The sequence below is a fragment of the Canis aureus genome, chromosome 32 (genome assembly GCF_053574225.1).
Source record: "Canis aureus isolate CA01 chromosome 32, VMU_Caureus_v.1.0, whole genome shotgun sequence".
NCBI classification, from domain to species: domain Eukaryota; kingdom Metazoa; phylum Chordata; class Mammalia; order Carnivora; family Canidae; genus Canis; species Canis aureus.
In genome coordinates, this window is record NC_135642.1 from 15,255,764 (window position 1) to 15,275,047 (window position 19,284).

General features: G+C 43.2%; 1 protein-coding gene across 1 annotated transcript; it reads right to left on the minus strand.

Annotated features, from left to right (window-relative positions):
- Positions 1-274: 274 nt before the first annotated feature.
- Positions 275-3,612, minus strand: ELL3 (elongation factor for RNA polymerase II 3). The gene is made up of 11 exons (XM_077880895.1): positions 3,389-3,612; positions 3,126-3,161; positions 2,675-2,787; positions 2,360-2,561; positions 2,191-2,270; positions 1,988-2,063; positions 1,632-1,815; positions 1,504-1,546; positions 1,227-1,398; positions 967-1,011; positions 275-877 (listed from the first exon to the last, which is right to left on the minus strand). The coding sequence occupies exons 1-11, from the start codon at positions 3,518-3,520 to the stop codon at positions 767-769; spliced, it is 1,194 nt and encodes a 397-aa protein (XP_077737021.1). The 5' UTR covers positions 3,521-3,612; the 3' UTR covers positions 275-766.
- Between the last annotated feature and the right edge of the window lie 15,672 nt (positions 3,613-19,284).

Sequence of the window (19,284 nt, forward strand, 5' to 3'; positions counted from 1 at the left end):
TTCCTATTGTAACCTCTAGCTGTCAGTTATAAAATGGATTTGATAGAGCCTTAATAGCTAAATATATATCTGAATCATCCTTAGTGCTTTGAAAAAGTAAAGATGCCTAACTATAACCTTGAAGGTTCTAATTCATATGACCTGGGCTGGGATCTGGGGATCTGATTTTTTAGAGCACCTAAGAAGTGATTCAGATAGACATACATGGGTAAGAACCACTGCCTTGGATTTAAAGAAAGCATATAAACTTGTAAAGAGGACACAGAAGCAAACATTTTTCATTTTTCAGCCATGTTTGTAAAAGAATTCACTTTCAGTACATAGGGGAATAACCAAGCCCTTTCCCATTATATCCAGATGTATCACAAGTTATTTTAGCTTTGTTATCAAAAGTTCTCATTACTGTTTCTTTAGGGAGGCTACCAGTGCACAATTTTAATGTTCTCAAGGTAACTTGTCTTGGAAATGGTGTCATTTTTCAGGATTTGAACATGACTTGGCTGAACTAAAGATGAAGAAGCCAAGCCTCTACTACTCTTCCTAGTCATCTGGGCCTAGCTGTTGGAGTCTTGGGACTGTGCCCAAACTCTAAAAAGTAAAATACAGCAACAATGGAAGACCTTCAAGAATCTAGAAGAACTCTCGTACTTGCCACCATGGACTCAGCAATAAGAAGAGCAGACAGTTGCACTCTGTGTAGTTTATAGCTGTTTTGTTCCTTCATCTCTCTCTGAGCAGAGAGAGGGTAAAGAGCCCTCTGACAGTTTCAGCTGCCCCTGTTCTTTTCCTCAAACTCCAGGATGAGACCTTTAATGTGGGATAATTTCTGATGCAGGTACTCACAGCGACGCTTTTCTTCCCTATAACCTGGGTACCGCTGCAGAGAAAAAGCACCCATGTCAAAAAAAAAAAAAAAAAAAATTACCATTTCTGCCTTCTTGCTACCATTCCCAGACCTTATCTTACCTTCCTGAACTTTTTATATTCCTGGACTATTTTTTCTTCCAGCATCTGAAACAAAGAAAATGCTAGCACCAACTTTAGCCTTGAGAAAAAAGCTCCAGCTTTCTTGAGAGAAGTGATTTCCAATCTCATTCTACCAAATGAGAGATTAATTTTTCTCTCAAAACTGACTTGTCACTTTGGTCACTGTATAGTCTTAAGGGCAATTAGCAGGGAGTATATAGGCAATAAAGCTAAAAAGCTAACTTGGGTCCAGTCCTTACCTTGTATTCTGGAGTTCCTCGCTGAACTCTCTTGATCTCAGCTCCCAGCTCTATGAACCTTTGGCTTGCAGCCCCAACACGAGCATGTAGGATGCGGTATTCAGTATAATCGGTCTCAAAGTCCTGCTCATAAGCATGTTGCTGCTCTGCACTGTGGATGGCCCTGTATTGCCTGCCAGGAGCAGAGAGCTGTCACCTTCAATTTCATTGCCCTGAAAGCTTCCAGCTTCCAGATCATATGCACAAGGTTTGATAAAATTGGAAGTAGGGGACTCACAGGAGATAATCTGGTACCTCTTCAGGGCTTGGGGATTCAGAATCTAGGAAGGAAACAAGATGACACAAAAGTGATTATATAGGCCTTTTTCCCACTAGGGCAGTTTAACCCTTTTCTCATTATCTCACCTGCTTGAACTGAGGGACTGTGTTCTAGCCTGGGGCCAATGTCTTCATCTTTATCTTCTTGCTCCCAATCTTCTCCCTCTTGTAGGTCCTGACTGGGCAGCACTTGTAGGGGACTTGGAGCTAAAGGGAGAGGTCTGAGCCTCTTTTCTTTTAGTCCTATACTGGTTGCAGGTGCTGGACGCTTCTGTTGGGGGTAAATGTCACATAAACAGTAAGCCAGAAGCCTAGTCTGCCCTACTCTTGAAAATTAATTTCATAGAATGAGCACTGGGAGCATCAAAATGAAGGCTCCTGATTTTAAAATTTTAGCCTGATTGGACAAAGATTTTTGAAAAGCCCTTGCTATTAGAACTTGCCTTATCCAAATGTTTCTGGCTCTCAGAGGAAGGCAGTGCCTGATCAGGTTTTCTGTTTGGAAGATGGGTCTGGTTTCTAGGATATTTGAAGGGGGAACAGGAGAGATGAAAACCAGGATCTCTTATTACAGCATTTAGAGTGGAGATTAGAAAGGAAGACAATATCCGGGCTTTCCAGGTTAGTCCCACCCTGCCCCAAGTACCTCACTTCCCAATGTGCCATGTGTTCCTTTGAGGATCCTGGGAGTGACTGTCCTTGGCTGCTTGCCAATGGATCTGACACCTGGCAGGGAAAGTGGCAGGGGCACTTGGCTCCCTGGGCTTCAGGCTTTGCCCCACCTTATTCCAACTACCTGCAGTTTCTGGCCTCACCTCTTGTAGTGCCATCTGTGGCTGTGAAACTGTGTCTTCTTCAGAATAGTCTCCTATGTTCTGCCAGCTGTCAGGATCTCTGGTACTGTCAGTCAGAATGTGTCTCCGAACTGAAGATGGGGCTGGGATAGAATCCATGGCAGCCCAAATAGTGAGGCGCTCCCTGAGTGGGCCCAGGCAGTGGAGGTGGTTAGGCCCAGATCTGGAAAGGGGTGGTGGAAAAATCCCAGGAGGGTGGAGAACTTTTAAGCACTTCTGAAATCAGCCTCCCCAACTTTGCACAAACCCTTTTTACCTGGTACCTGTTCCCCTTACCTGCCTAAGCGTTGGCACACAAGGTCCAAGCCACCTCCAGGGCCATCCTGGCCACACTGGGACACTGTGAAGGAGAAGAGGCAGGACCAGCCAGGGCCTGGGAACCTCAGATACTGAGGGCAAAAGGAGAACCATAAGCCCTATGAAGTCAGCCCCTCCCCTTCCTCCCATTGCCAACCTAAGCTTGACGATGGGTCCCACGGGGCTCGTTAGTACACCAGGTGCAGCTGGGCTTGAGTTCCCCAGGAGACTGAGACGTCAGTCTCCTTAACCGCAGCCTCCTGGGACCACCACCCTAGCAGCGCCCTCCGGTTCCACTCGGGGGTTCAGTTCTCGGAACTTCTTCAGACCGTGACTGCTCTCAGCCTCCTGCACGGACTGCACCTTCCCGGCCTCCACTTCTGTTCTCCCCGCACCCCACCTTTTTCACACAGTCCAGGCCCGCACTTACCCCTCGGTTGCCTTGGAAAGCGATCACTGGCCGAACCTGCGAGGAGAGCAGATGCGAACTGAGCGCAGGTGAAGTGGCATTCCCAGGATCCGGCGTCGGGTGCCGGGGGGACCTGCCTTGCTGGCTTCACTTGGAGAAGTGGCGAGGTCGGAGCCTGCGGATGCCGCTTCCCATGCCCAGGTCCCTTCGCCAGGGTCACTGGCTGAGGCCCGAGATCCCGAGGGGTAGGGGCTAGGGAAGATGGGGATCCGGGTCGGCCGCACCTGTTGCCGCCGACACTCCTGCAGTGCCCGCAGAGCCGCGTCGTTCAGCCGGAGCATCAGGAGGCTGGTTCCGGCAGCGGGGGCGAAACAGAGCTGGAACTTCCCACTTAGAAGCTCCCGGGGTCCCTCCATGGCTGCGAGGCCGAACGCAAGCAGAACAAGGGCCACCAGCAGCTCTGCTGTGCGGGGCGAGGCTGGCACTCTTGGTAGCCCAGGTGGGCCCCGCCCTCCGCCAGGACCCACCCCTGGCCCCACCCCCAGCAGCGCCACCCCCGAGGTGTCCCTGCCGCGTGGGCGGCGCTTTGCTCCCCCAGACTTTTTTCTTAAAGATTTTATTTATTCATGAGAGAGAGAGGGAGACACGGAGAGACACAGGCAGAGAGAGAAGCAGGCTTCCTGCAAGGAGCCCATGTGGGACTTGATTCCAGATCCCGGGATCACGCCCTGAGCTGAAGGCAAGGCACTCAACCGCTGAGCCACCCAGTCGTCCCTCTCCCCGAGACTTCTTTGCAGACCCACCCCCATGGGTTTCTCGGATTGGCACCCACCGCTTTGGGCTCTCAGAAGGGGCTACCGCAGTTATGGGGAGGTCAACCTTAGACCCCTCATCCAGAATCCCCAGTTTTGCCTCAGTCTGCCCAGCTAACCTGAGTTTGGAGTTGCCTGTCTCTAAGTGAGGCTGAGTCTGCAACCTCTAGGGGGTTTTAGACACAGAGGGGCAGGAGAGGGCCTGATTGCTGGGCTGGCTCTGTAGATTGTGCCTCAGAGGCCGAGAACCCGCCAGGGGCCGCAGGATGGAGGACCCAAAGGAGTATTTCTGACGCCAACACCCGGTGCACCGCTTTTGCCTTTTCCCCACCTGCAGCACTGCTGCGGACCGAAGACGGTTTCTAACTGAGGCTAGAGAGAAAATCCCGCCCAGTGGGCGTCGTGGCAGCGGTGAAATTTAGCTGCCGCGGACCCCTCCCACCCCCACGGGAGGTATGGGTGATGACAGGATAGTTGCAGGGCAGAGGAGGGGGAGGACTCAGTCCCAGGTCACTGCTCCTGGCCTAGACAGGTGAGACTGGTGTGAAAGGGAACTGGTACACTCCCTCAGGAGGGCCAAGAGGTGCCACGAAGTTGTGAGACATTCTGGAGGTTCAGATTCTGGTGCATTGAGACCGTAGGAATATCAGGTTAGCCCTGGGGTCTCCACCTGTCCTTGTTCGGGTATGTTTTCTTTCTTTCTTTTCTTTTCTTTTTTTAAAAGATTTTATTTATTTATGATAGACATAGAGGGAGAGGCAGGCTCCATGCCGGGAGCCCGACACGGGACCGGATCCCGGGACTCCAGGATCAGCCCTGGGCCAAAGGCAGACGCCAAACCACCGAGCCACCCAGGGATCCCTCTTTTTTTTTTTCAAAGATTTTATTTATTTATTCATGAGAGACATAGGGAGAGAGAGAAGCAAGAGACACAGGCAGAGGGAGATGCAGGCTCCACGCCGGGAGTCCCACGTGGGACTCGATCTGGGACTCCAGGATCGAGCCCTGGGCTAAAGGCAGGCGCTGAACAGTTGAGCCACCCAGGGAACCCCCCTCGGGTATGTTTTCTAAGAGCCCTGAAGTTCTCTTGCCTAGCTAGGATCCCTGCTGAATCCCTGGACCTACATAATCCCAGGTGACCTTCATGCCTTCCCACTTCATATCAAATTACCTATACATTTGTCAAAACTCATCAAATAGTACACCTAAAATGTGTATATTTTAATGTATGTAAATTAGACCTCAGTTAAGGTTATTTTAAAAGTCTGTGCAGTAAATCTCCTACTCCAACAACAAAAACATTTACCTATCCATCTCCTTAGAGTTTTCGGCTTCTGTGGGTGACCCTTTGTTAATCTGATAAACAGTTCAGCAGTAGGTAAAGCTGATCTCCCAAGGTTCCTTTTCTTCTCAGATGACATCTGTGGACTTCTGTTGGATTTTCCTGGATCTATTTTTTTAAAAATTTTTTTTATTTATTTATGATAGTCACAGAGAGAGAGAGAGAAGAAGAGAGAGAGAGAGACAGGCAGAGGGAGAAGCAGGCTCCATGCAACGGGAGCCTGACGTGGGATTCGATCCCGGGTCTCCAGGATCGTGCCCTGGGCCAAAGGCAGGCGCTAAACCGCTGCGCCACCCAGGAATCCCAAGGATTTTCCTGGATTTAAACTCAAAGGAGAGCCCAGAATGGTGAAAGTTTTTTTTTTTTAATTTTTATTTATTTATGATAGTCACAGAGAGAGAGCTAGAGAGCGAGAGGCAGAGACATAGGCAGAGGGAGAAGCAGGCTCCATGCATCCCGACGTGGGATTCGATTCCAGGTCTCCAGGATCACGCCATGGGCCAAAGGCAGGCGCCAAACCACTGCGCCACCCAGGGATCCCCTGGTGAAAATTTTTAGAGAAGGGGGAAGGAGCAGTGCTATAAGAGGAGGCGAGTGGGAAAGAGATTTGGGGAAGGGGGAAGGGAAGTAGGAGTCTAACATATGTTGGATGTCTATTGTGTGTCAAAATCTTTGCATGTTATTTAATCCCTAAAATAACTTTAGGTATTATCATCCACATTTTTCATTCATTCATTCATTCAACAAATATTTATTGAGCACTTACTCTGTGCCAGACATCATACTATATCCTTAGGACACATCAACTAGCAGAGTTCTTGCTCTGGAGACATTACATTCTTTTTTAAGTAGGCTCCATGCCCAGCGTAGAGCTCAGTGAGGGACTTGAACTTACGACCCTGAGATCAAAACCTAAGCTGAAAAAAAAAAAAAAAAAAAAACCTAAGCTGAGGGCAGCCCGGGTGGCTCAGCACCTTCAGCCCAGGGCCTAATCCTGGAGACCTGGGATTGAGTCCCAAGTCGGGCTCCCTGCATGGGGCCTGCTTCTCCCTCTGCCTGTGTCTCTGCCTCTCTCTCTCTCTGTGTCTCTCATAAATAAATAAAATCTTTAAAAAAAACAAAAACAAAAAAACCTGAGCTGACATCAAGAGTCAGTCAATTAACTGACTGAACCACCCACATTCTCCCTGGAGAGCTTCTATTCTAGAGGGGAAGGAGACACTATAAACAAACCTGAGAAATAAAAATATAATGTATGTTAAAAGATGGTAAGTGCAATAGCAAAAAGAAAAAATAGATCGTAAGAGAGTGTGGAAGTGGAGAAGGAGGAAGTAGAAGAGGATGGAGAAGGTTGACTATACATTAAGTGATAAGAGAAGGCCTTATGGAAAATATGAAATTTGAGCAATGCCCTAAAGGAGGTGAGGAGATTGGCTAAGCTACATAGTTGGAGGAAATGCTTTCTAGGCAGAGGGACTAGCTACTGCAAACTCTGAGTCACAAGTGTGCCTGGAGTGTTTGAGGAAAAGTTGAGGCCTATGTAACTGGACCAAAATAAGTAAAGGGGATAGTAGTAAGAGGTGAAGTCAAAAAAGTAAGGAGCAGGGGCAAACAGAGCAGGTGCTGGAGAGCCTTGTGGGCTATTAGAAGGACTTTGGCTTTTACTTTGGGTGAAATGGGGAGTACTGCCAAGATTTTGAGAGGAGGAATAATATGAAATCACGTCTTTTCAAAGGATCACTCTAGTTGCCGAGTTAAGTGCAGACTGTAAAGGGACAAGGATAAAAGCAGTATGACCTGTTGGTAGGCTGTTGCAATAATTTGAGCTAGAAATGGTAGCAGCTTGCGGATGAGGTGGGAGAAGGGACAAGGTTCTCATTATTTTGAGTGTTGAGCTGCCAGAATTTGCTGATGGGTTGAATGTGGCATGTGAGAGAGAAATGGCGTCAAGGATGACTCTATGCTTTTTGGCTAGAACAACTAGAAGGATGAAGTTGTCATCAGCTGAGGTAGGGAAGATGGCAGGTGGAACAGGGTTACTTCTGAACTTGTCTATTAGAATCCACATGGGGATGTGGAGGAGGCAGTTAGAGATGGTGAAAGATGTCTGGTCTAGAGATGTAATAAACTTGATAGTACTAAACATATAGATGGAATTTTAAGTTTTGAGACTAGTTGAGATTGCCCAAGAAGATAAAGAAGAATTTAAAGGGTTATACCCTGGGATAGTCCAATCTCTAGAAGGAAGTCAGGGGGAAGAAAAGCAAAGCCAATTGAAAGGAGAAGGCCAGTGGGGTAGGAGGAACACCAAGAGACTGTGCTGTCCCAAGTGAAAACAATATTCCAAGGAGCTAGGGGTTGATCAACTATGTCATATGCTGTCAACAGGCCAAGTAAAATGAAGATTAAGAATTGACCACTGTGGGGTACCTGGGTGGCTCAGTTGGTTGAGCCTCTGCCTCAGGTCATGATCCCAGGGTCCTGGGATTGAGCCTGCTTCTCCCTTTCCCTCTGCCACTCCCCCTGCTTGTGCTCTCTCTCTCTCTCAAATAAATAAAATTTTTAAAAATTGACCATTGTAATGAAAATGTTCTAAAATTGACAGTGGTGTGTTGGTTGCACATATCTGTGGATATACTGTCTATTCAGATCCCCTGCCTATTTTTTTTTAATCAAGTTGGTTTTTTATTGTTGTACTCTTTGTTCTTTATATAAAATATAATTTTATATATTAATCCCTGGTCTGATATATTATTTGCAGAAATCTCCCATTCAGTAAATTGCCTTTTCATTTTGATGATGTTTCTTTCAATGTGCAGAAGCATTTTTATTTATTTATTTATTTTTAAATTTTTATTTATTTATGATAGTCACAGAGAGAGAGAGAGAGAGAGAGAGAGAGGCAGAGACACAGGCAGAGGGAGAAGCAGGCTCCATGCACCGGGAGCCCGATGTGGGATTCGATCCTGGGTCTCCAGGATCGCGCCGTAGGCCAAAGGCAGGCGCCAAACCACTGTGCCACCTAGGGATCCCCAGAAGCATTTTTTTTTTTTTTTATTTTTTTTTATTTTTTATTTTTTTTAAAGATTTATTTATTTATTCATGATAGACATAGAGAGAGAGAAAGAGGCAGAGACACAGGAGGAGGGAGAAGCAGGCTCCATGCACCGGGAGCCCGATGTGGGATTCGATCCCGGGTCTCCAGGATCGCGCCCTGGGCCAAAGGCAGGCGCCAAACCGCTGCGCCACCCAGGGATCCCCCCAGAAGCATTTTTAATTTGAAGTCATCTTCTTTATTTTTGTGTTGGTTTTCCTTGCCTTTTATTTTTTTAAGATTTTATTTATTTACTTATGAGAGACACAGAGACAGAGGCAGAGACATAGGCAGATGGAGAAGCAGGCTCCTCGCAGGGAGCCTGATGTCAGACTTGATCCCGGGATCATGCCCTGAGGCAAAGGCGGAAGGAAGCTCAACCACTGAGCCACCCAGGCGTCCCCCACTTGCCTTTTAAGTCTGATCCACAAAATTGTTGCTAAGACCAAAGTCAGGTTGCTTACTGCCTATGTTTTCTTCTAGGAATTTAATGATTGCAGGTATAATATTCAATTATTTAATCTATTTTGAGTTAGTTTTTGTGTATGGTGTAAGATAGTGATCCAGTTTTTCCAATACCATACTTTGAAGAGACTGTCCTTTCACCATAGTATGTTCTTGGCTCTTTTGTCATGCATTAATTGACCATATGTATGTGGGTTTAATTCAGGGCTCTCAATTCTGTTCCATTGATCTGTGTGTCTGTTTTTGTGTCATTATCATACTTTTTTTTATATATATATAAACATAGCTTTGTAGTTTGAAATCAGAGAGCTGACACCTCCAGCTTTGTTCTTCTTTCTCAAGATTTCTTTGGCTATTTGGGATCTTTTGTGATTCCATACTACATTTAAGATTATTTCTAAACTTGTTCTGTGAAAAACACCATTGGAATTTTGATAGGGATTGCATTGAATCTGTACTTTGGGTGGTACAGAAATTTTAACAATATAATTCTTCTAATCTATGAGCACAAAGTATCTATTTGTATCTTCTTCAATTTCTCTCATCAGTGTCTTATAGTTCTCACTGTAAGGTCTTTTATCTCTTTGGTTAAATTTATGCCTGGTTATTTTTTTATGCAATTGTTAATGGGATTGTTTTATTAATTTCTTTCTGATAATTCACTATTAGTATATAGAAACACTATGGATTTCTGTATGTTGATTTTGTATCCTGTTTACTGAAGTCACTTATTCTAACATTTTTTGGTAGAATCTTTTGAGTTTTTTATATATACCATCATGTAATCTGAAAGTAGTGATAGTTTTATTTCTTCCTTTCCAATTTGGATGACTTTTATTTACTTTTCTTGCCTAATGTCTGTGTCTAGGACTTCCAATACTATGTTGAATAAAAATGATGGGGTACCTGGGTGGCTCAGTGTTTGAGGGTCTGCCTCAGGGCATGATCCCAGGGATCAAATCCCACATCGGGCTCCCCAAAGAGAGCCTGCCTCTCCCTCTGCCTATGTCTCTGCCTCTCTCTGTGTGTCTCTCATGAATAAATAAAATCTTAGAAAACAAAAAAAGAATAAAGGTGGCAAGAGTGGGCATCCTTGTCTTGTTCCTGTTCTTAAAGAAAAGCTTTCAGCTTTCTACCATTGAGTATGATGTTTACTGTGGGTTTGTGATATATGGCCTTTATTAAGATTTTATTTATTGATTTATTCATGAGACACACACACACACACACACACACACAGAGGCAGAGACACAGGCAGAGGGAGAAGCAGGCTCCATGCAGGGAGCCCGATGTGGGACTCAATCCCAGGTCTCCAGGATCACGCCTGGGGCCAAAGGTGGCACTAAATCGCTGAGCCACCTGCCGGCTGCCCTCTAGTGTGTTTCTTAAGGCCAATGTTTTCTTATTAATTTTCTGCTTCAATAATCTATCCATTGATGTAAGTGGGGTGGTGAAGTCCCTTACGATTATTGTATTGCTGTCAATTTCTTCCTTTAGATCCACTAATATTTGCTTTTTAAAAAAATTTTATTTATTTATTAATCAGAGACACAGAGAGAGGCAGAGACACAGGCAGAGGGAGAAGCAGGCTCCATGCAGAGAGCCCAATGTGGGACTCAATCCTGGGTCTCCAGAATCATGCCCTGGGCCAAAGGAAGGTGCCAAACCACTGAGCCACCCAGGCTGCCCTAATATTTGCTTTCTATATCTTGGTGCTTCTATGTTGGGTGCATATACATTGATAAACGTTATGTCTTCTTGTTGTATTGGCCCTTTTTTCATTATGTAATGTCCTGCATTGTTTACTGCAGTCTTTGTTTTAAAGGCTATTTTGTCTACTGTGAATATTTCTACCCTGGCTTCCCCCCACCCCCACTTCCATTTACATGGGATATCTTTCCCCATCTCTTCACTTTCAGTCTGTGTCCTTACTTCTGAGGTAAGTCTCTTATAGACAGAATATAGTTAGATTTTGTTTTTTATCCACTCAGCTACTTTAAGTTTTTTTTAAAAAATTAATTTATGTTAGAGAGTGGGGAGAGGAGAGAGAGACACAGAGAAACCTAAGAAGATGTTACAATGAGTGTGGAGCCTGAGGTGGGCTCAATCTCATGACCCGGAGAACAGACCCTGAACTGAAACCAAGAGTCAGACACCTAACTGATTTTTCCGCCCAGGTACTCCTCAGCCACTTTAATTTTGAACACGTTCCAAAACTTTACATTTTCTTTGTCCCCTCACCATATTTTATATTTTTGATCTCATATTTTACATCTTTTATGCATCCCTTAACCAGGTAGTGTGGTTTTAATTTCGTTATTTTTGTCTTATTTTGAAGATGTGTTTATTTTTTTTTTTTTTAGAAAGAGTGCACATGGGGAGAGGTGCAGGGGGAGAAGGAGAGAGTCTTAAGCAGACTCTGCACCGAGTGCAGAGCCCAACATGGGGCTTGATCTCACGAGTCTGATACTGCAGCCTGAGCCAAAACCAAGAGTCAGAAAGTTAACTGACTGTCCCACAGGTGTAACCTACTATTTTTGTCTTTTAAACACCATACTTGCTAAATAAGTGATTGATCCACTATGTTTACTATATATCTACCTTTTCCAGGGATTTTTACTTTTGCATATTGTCTTTGTTATTGATTAGTGCAATTTCTTTTCAGTTTAAATAAGTCCCTTTAACATCTCTTGTAAGTTTAGTGGTGATGAATTCCTTTACCTTTTGCTTATTGGAGAACTTTTAATTACTCTGTCAATTCTGAATGATAACTTTGTGAGGTAAAGAATTCTTGGTTGGAAGTTTTTATCCTTACACTATTTTGAATATTTCATGCTATTCTCTTCTGGCTTGCCAAGTTTCTGCTGAAAAATCTGCTGATAGCTTTATGGAGTTTCCTTTGTATGTAATAAGTTGTTTTGTTCTTGTTGCTTTTAGGATTCACTCTTTAACTTTTGTCATTTTTTTTAAAGATTTTGGGATCCCTGGGTAGCGCAGCGGTTTGGCGCCTGCCTTTGGCACCAGGGCGCGATCCTGGAGTCCCGGGATCGAATCCCACGTCGGGCTCCCGGTGCATGGAGCCTGCTTCTCCCTCTGCCTGTGTCTCTGCCTCTCTCTCTCTCTGTGTGACTATCATAAATAAATAAAATTTAAAAAAAAGATTTTATTTATTCATTCATGAGAGACAGAGAGAGAGAGAGAGGCAGAGACATAGGCAAAGGGAGAGGCAGGCTCCAAGCAGGGAGCCCGATGTGGGACTCGATCCCGGGACTCCAGGATCATGCCCCAGGCCAAAGGCAGGCGCTAAACCACTGAGCCACCCAGGGATCCCCTAACTTTTGTCATTTTAATCATATCTCGGTGTATCTTTATCTTTTTTGAGATTCTTTGGTTTCCTGGACCTGTATGTCTGTTTCCTTCACTGGATTAGGTAAAATTTCAGCCATTATTTTTTCAAATAAGTTTACTGGTTCTTTCACTTATTCTTCTTCTTCTGAGACACTTATTATGCAAATGTTATTCTGCTTGATGTTGTCTGAAAGGTTCCTTAAGTTACCTTAATTTTTAAAAATCCTTTTTTCTTTTTGCTGCTCAGTCTGGGTGAGTTCTATGGCTTTGCATTTCAGCTCATTTGACCCAGTTTTCAGCTTTATCCAGTCTGCTATGAACTCTAGTGTATTTTTTAATGCAATTATTATATTCTTCAGCTCTGTGACTTGTTTGAAACTTTTTTCCTTTAATCTTTTAAAAAACTTTATTGAGATATAATTGAGATAACCAACCACAGAATCAGAAAAAGGTGGTTACCAGTGCCCTATGTATTTGACTACTCTAGATACCCTATAAGTGGGATCATAATGCTCTCAAGATTTATCTATGTTGCAGCATGTATCAGAAATTCTTTCCTTTTTAAGGCAGAATAAGATTCTATTTTATATATATACACCACATTTTCCTTGTCCATTCATCTGTCAATGGACACTTTGGTTACTTTCACCTTCTGGCTATTGTGAATTAACAATACCATGAAAATGGGAATACAATTTTGTGGTGTATTTTTATTTTATTTATTATTATTTTTAAAGATTTTATTTACTTATTCATGAGAGACACAGAGAGAGGCAGAGACAGGAGAAGCAGGCTCCATGCAAGGAGCCCAATATGGACTCGATCCCAGGACTCTGGGATCATACCCTAAACCGAAGGCAGATGCTCAACTGCTGAGCCACTCAGGCATCCCTGTGGGTATTTTTTTTTTCCCTGTGGGTATATTTTTAAAAACGTACTTTAAAACTTTATTCTGTGGGTACCTGTGTGGCTCAGCCAATTAAGGGTCTACCTTTGGCTCAGCTCACGATCCCAAAGGTCCTGAGCTCCCTGCTGAACAGGGAGCCTGCTTCTTCCTCTCCCTCTGCCTGCCACTGCCCTTGTTTGTGTTCTCTGTCAAATAAAATCTAAAAAATATTTTTTTAATTAAAAAAAAAACCCACATTATTCTGAGAAACTATCTATGGTCTTTACTAGACTTCCAAAGAAGTCCATGGCACATAAGAGTCCCAGTGAATGGTCTGGCTTGGATTTGAACTCAGGCCACTATCTCTAGAACCTATGTTTTTTCCACACTCATAAGGTCACGTCACATCACCAGCCCATATTCTTCTACATAAAGAAAAGTTCTGTATCAAGGTATACGGAAGAGGGAGAAGAAGACATTTTCTAAATGTGCATGTGGCCCTGTTTCTACATTGTTTTAGGTCTTCTCACCCCTCTCCCTGCCCCCACCATTCTGCTTATCAACACATGATTTGGACCTGGGAATCCTGTCCAATGGACACCGGTATGTTTCTCTCCTACCAGAGTCTGCTGGGTCTGTAGCCCTCTGGCTCTGAAGTGTTATTCTGCATTGAGAGGGCTCACTTTATTGAGAATCATATGTTCTCCCAGGGTATCAATATTGCTGTATTGATGGTATTCTTTATTTATTTACTTTTTAAAATATTTTATTTATTTATTCATGAGAGAGAGAGAGAGAGAGAGAGAGAGAGGCAGAGACATAGGCAGAGGGAGAAGCAGGCTCCATGCAGGGAGCTGACGCGGGACTCGATCCCGGGTCTCCAGGATCATACCCCAGGCTGAAGGTAGCGCTAAACCACTGAGCCACCTGGGTTGCCTGATGGTATTCTTTAATATATGACCCCAGAGGCACCTGGGTGGCTCAGTTAGTTAAGCATCTCCCATCAGCTCAGGTCATGATCCCTGGGTCCTGGGATCAAGTCCCATATCAGGTTCCCTGCTTACTCTGCAGGCAGCCTGCTTCTCCCTCTCTCTCTGCCTGATGCTCCCCCTGCTTGTGTTGTCAAATAAATAAAATCTTAAAAAAAAATAGATGACCCCCAGCACAAGACCTTGAAATCCTGTCTTAGTATAGCAGGAGGAGGGCCATACTGTTTTCCAGCAGGGAGTAGCCTAGACTCTGTTATCTATTAGCTCCTTTCCTTTGAACTTCTGCCCAAAGTGCTGAGGGAGAACTAGGAAGGGAACACTTGAAGGGAATAAATTGCTATAGTAGAGATGGTTGACAGGACTGTGCAGTAGTTGAGTTTTAGTATGCAGGGAGTAGGCAAGAGCGAGTGGGAAGCAGAGAAGAAAATTGGAAATGGGAAGGGGCTGTAGACGATCAGGAAACTTGCTTATCCTCCTGGGGTCTGTCAAAGCAGAGAAGAAACAGAATTTATGTATGAATAAGGGAAACACAATTCAGCTGAACCATGGGAGAAGCAGCGGTATCTGGAGGAGGTGCTGATCTGAGCGCCTGGTTTTGTTTACAAGATGTTAACAGAGGTAGGTCAGACAGAGAGGAGGTGTTCAGTGGACGCAAGAAGCCATTCAGGAATACCAGTGTTGAGGGATGAGACATTATGACCCAACCCAGGCGAAGCTCCAGGTGAAAGTGAAAAGTACCTTAGTTCTCCTCCTCAGCCATTTCCTGGTCCATATTAGTAGCTCTTCAAGAATGGAGACCTCATCTGGCCCTGGGTCTCCCAGAAATTAGAACCTGTTTCCAATGCAAAGCCACCTTCCCTATGGGGATAAACTTAGCCAGACTTTTTTATGGATTCTTCCCCTTTCCTATGTACACTAGTCTATGGATATGCTCCCAGAGATGATGATTCTTTTCTTTCTTGTCAACACTTTCCTCTCTCAACTCAGACATATTTCCCACTGGGAGTAGGGGCCACAGATGAGAGAGATGCTTCTCTGACAGCTAATGACATGTAAATGAAGAGCTCCTAAGAGATCAATACCTAGATTTCTCATTCTACTCTCTCCTCCTAGGCTATTTCATTTGAAACCATGGTTGGGTTTTTAACTTAGTATTTATTTGTTTTTATGGAAGTTATACATGAACATACAAGTTCTATACAAGACATGAAAAACAGAACTATTATTCCACTTGGTTTCCCAATGCTTAAAGGAAGTTACAACTCCTTTAGCTGCTTCTTCCTGCATTTGTTGCTTTTTAAAAAATATATCATTTTTGGATTTTTAAATTTCTGGTATTAGCCACTTACTTCTATTTTAAAAATGAGGACTTAACTCTCTTATCCTTCCCATAAATATACATGCACTTTCTCTCTCCATCCTCCTAATGTCGTGTTACTTTAGTTAGATCAATACTGTTTACGTTGGGACGCCTGGGTGGCTTAGTGGTTGAGCCTCTTCCTTCGGCTCAGGGCGTGATGCTGGAGACCCAGGATCGAGTCCCACATCGGGCTCCTTGCATAGAGCCTGCTTCTCCCTCTGTCTGTGTCTCTGTCTCTGTGTCTTTCATGGATAAAGAAATAAAAAAAAAAAAAATCTTTAAAAAAAATACCGTTTACGTTTTATGAGTGTGTAAATGTTATTTACAAGCTGTGTCATTAGTGGCTGTTTACATTTCCTCTCTTATATGCTTCTCCCTAAACTAATAATCTGTTTTTTTTTTTTACTTAGTTGTTTACTTATTATCAATTTTTATGCTGTCTTCTAAAAGTAAAAATTTCTCAATATATTAAAATATAGTCAGATAATCTATCAGTTTTACCAGTTTCCATTTTTTTCCTTGGATATATGCCTCCAGAGCCTTTCATCCTCCTGCTCTAATCTGAAATGGTTGCTCTCTAAGCTTCCTGAAAAGCTATCATCCTGGGATCTCTGCTCACCAGCAGCCTGAGGATTCTCTTTACTTACCTCCTATGTTGGATACTCTTTTTCCTGGATCCTATGACTTTTTTTCTTGGCTTACTCCTAATTTTAGTAAGTACATCTTCAATATCTTTTAGAAAATGCTACATGGTAGGTAAGTCTTTTTAGACTCTGTATGTCTTTATTCTCATAATTGATAGCTGAGTGAAAACATCTAGGTTGTTATTTTTCTTCAATTATTTGGTAACATTGCTCCATTGTCTTCTGGCTTACAGTATGGCTACTGACAAATCTGAAGTCATTCTGATTCTTCATCCTTTATATGTGTTCTATGTTGTGTCTTGGGAGCCTTTAGGATCTTCTTTTTGACTCCAGTGTTCTAATATGTGGTGGGGTAAATCTATTCTTATTCCTTGTGCTGGACACTCAGTGGGTCCCCTTCATTTTTGTTTTACTTTCCTCTCATTCTGAAATTCATATAATTCAGATGTTGGACCTCTTGGATGGATTCTCTAATTTTCCTATTTTTTCCTTTCCTATTATCCACCACTATCTTTTTTGTCCAACTTTCTGTAATATTTTTTTAACTTTTACCTTCCAACTCTTCTATTTTTTTCTTTCAGCTATCATAGTTTTAATTTCAAAAAGCTCTTTATTATTCTCTGAATGTTTTTTCTATAGCTCCCCTGTTTTTGTTCAATATCCTCTTCATCTTTAAGGATACTAATTATAGTGTCCCTCACACTTTATTTTGTTCCTACAATTGTTTCTGTATCCTTGGAGACCTTATTTTCTGTTTTGTTTTGTCCTAATTTTATATTGAGTGTTTTCTCAAATGCTTGATGATCCTTGGGTATCCTCTAATCTCTACAAGGAAAGCACTGAAAAGCTGACTAGAAGCTTGGTATGCATGGGGAGGCCTGGTTGTACTTTAGGATAATCTGATTCCATCATTTAATTATGTGACCCCTTATATGCATCTAATTATCTAAGCTTCTTCCACTTCAAGCCTTAGCATATGTTGCTTCTGTTGCTTGTGTATTGATTAAAATGTATGCGGCTAAAGTAACAGAAATATGACTCAAGGCAGCTTACACAAAATATATGGTATTCATAGTAGGAAGCTCAGGGGTAGAACAGATGTTACAGTTGATATATCCAGTGGCACATAATAGATATATACTTAATATTTGATGATGAAATGAATGAACTCAGGAATAAATAGTATCTTCCTTTCTCAGAGTCTCCAAACTATATTTTGAAGCCACACACTGCAATTTCTGTTGCTACCATTGCAGCTCAAGTAGCTGTCTTCTCTCTTTTATGTAATGGACATCTTTTATCTATCTACATTTTCCTTCCTAGGGGAGCAAATTACCTTTCTTTGATAGGTAATATGTTCCTTTACCATACGAATCATGTGTTTCTGGTGGGGCTGTTTATATCCTGCCATTATATCCTGCCCCATTCCTACCTCCCTACCATAAGGGTAGATACACAACCTATCAGAGCCCTATCTTGCAATTTTAAAAACTAAAACTAAGTAAAGAGATTCAGACCTTCTCTCTTGGGAAGCTGTGAGATGTGACGGCAGGTATCATAGGTGGTCAATTCTGTCATGTCAAGAGATCTGGGACTCAGAAGATGAAGCAAAGAGACATGGAAGCATTCTCTGTTACCTTACGGCTCTTGATGAGCTAGTCTGAGGGAGCAGGGCCTTAGGGCCTTCACACATGCTATCCACTCTCCTGAAATGTTCTGCCTATCTTCTCTTGGCCTGGCTGACTCATCTTTTTGTCTCAGCTCAAATTGCTTCACATCCTTAATCAAAGTTAAGGTCTATAGGTATACTCCCTTCACAGAACTAGCAGTACTATGATTTCTTACCAGGACAGGTAGAAGAACTGTTCACAGTCTTCATTCAGATTACACTGAGACCTGTTTTGATGGGTAGGTGCTTATGCTGTGTACCCTGTTTAATATTTTGAATATCATCCTTGCATAGAATCCGTTATTTTCTTTCAAAGCAATTATCACAATTTGCATATCTATACAAGCTGTTTCCTGTCTACATTATCTGTTCTATGAGATTTTTTTTTCCTGTCACTTTATACCTAATGCCTAAACAATAGTTGGCACATAGCTAGTGCACAACATAAAATGTGGTGAAAGAATGACTGAATGTTGGGGATCCCTGGGTGGCTCAGCGGTTTGGTGCCTGCCTTTGGCCCAGGACATGATCCTGGAGTCCTGGGATCGAGTCCCACATCAGGCTCTCTGCATGGAACCTGTTTCTCCCTCTGTCTGTGTCTCTGCCTCTCTCTCTCTCATGAATAAATAAAATCTTAAAAAAAAAAAAAGAATGACTGAATGTTTTTGGCAACTCCTGGAATAATTAGACTGGAGGGGTGTAGCAACCAGCCCAGGTTCTGCTAGGATTGGAAATAGACTCTTGGTCATGGGAGTAAGGAGGGGTGAGTTGATAAGAGGAAACTGGTTTAAGGCTGTTCTACTCTCACCTACCTGAGATGCTGGAGTTCATAAGGAGGTAGCAGGAGCCAAAGAAAACTTGTTTCTGCATCTCATACTATTTCATTTATAGTGTGGCTTGGTTTTCTCCATGGGGCTGCTTCTGTGGTCAATTTATATGCAAGGGGACCCAAGTGGCTTGACTCCATTGAGAACCTGAGGCTAGTAAACCAAATAGCCCAAATTCTGCTTATGAACTGTGGTCAAACTGCTGCTTGAGGTCTGTAGATGATGACCCCACTCTAAGTCAGTTTCCTCATCTTCCCACTTTGTATCCAGGGTCCCTAAATCCTGCCTTACCTCCTTCTCTGTTACAGAGCCTTAAGTTTTCATTCTTTCCAATTTACTCCTTCTCAAATTTGTGATGAGTTTAAATGAAGATTTTTCCCTCCCTCTTGGCTGTTGGCCAGCAGCTTTAGTTCTTTACCACATGGGCCTCTCATGAAATGGCGGTTGGCTTCCCCCAGAGCCTGTGAGCCAAGAGAGAGAGGAAAGTGGAAGCCACATCTTTTATGATTTAGCATCAGAAGTGACATATGATCACTTCTGCCATATTCTATTGGTCACACAGACCAATCTTGATTCAGTGTGGCAGAGAACTTCATAAGGATATAAAATCAGGAGGGTGGGATCGTTAGTGGCCATTTCAGATACTGGTTGCCTCAGAAGGGTTAGAGGAATCTAGAGAAGGAAGAGGAAGTTTTAGGACTTGGAAGAAAGGAGAAGGAGGAGACATTAACTGAATTCCTTATG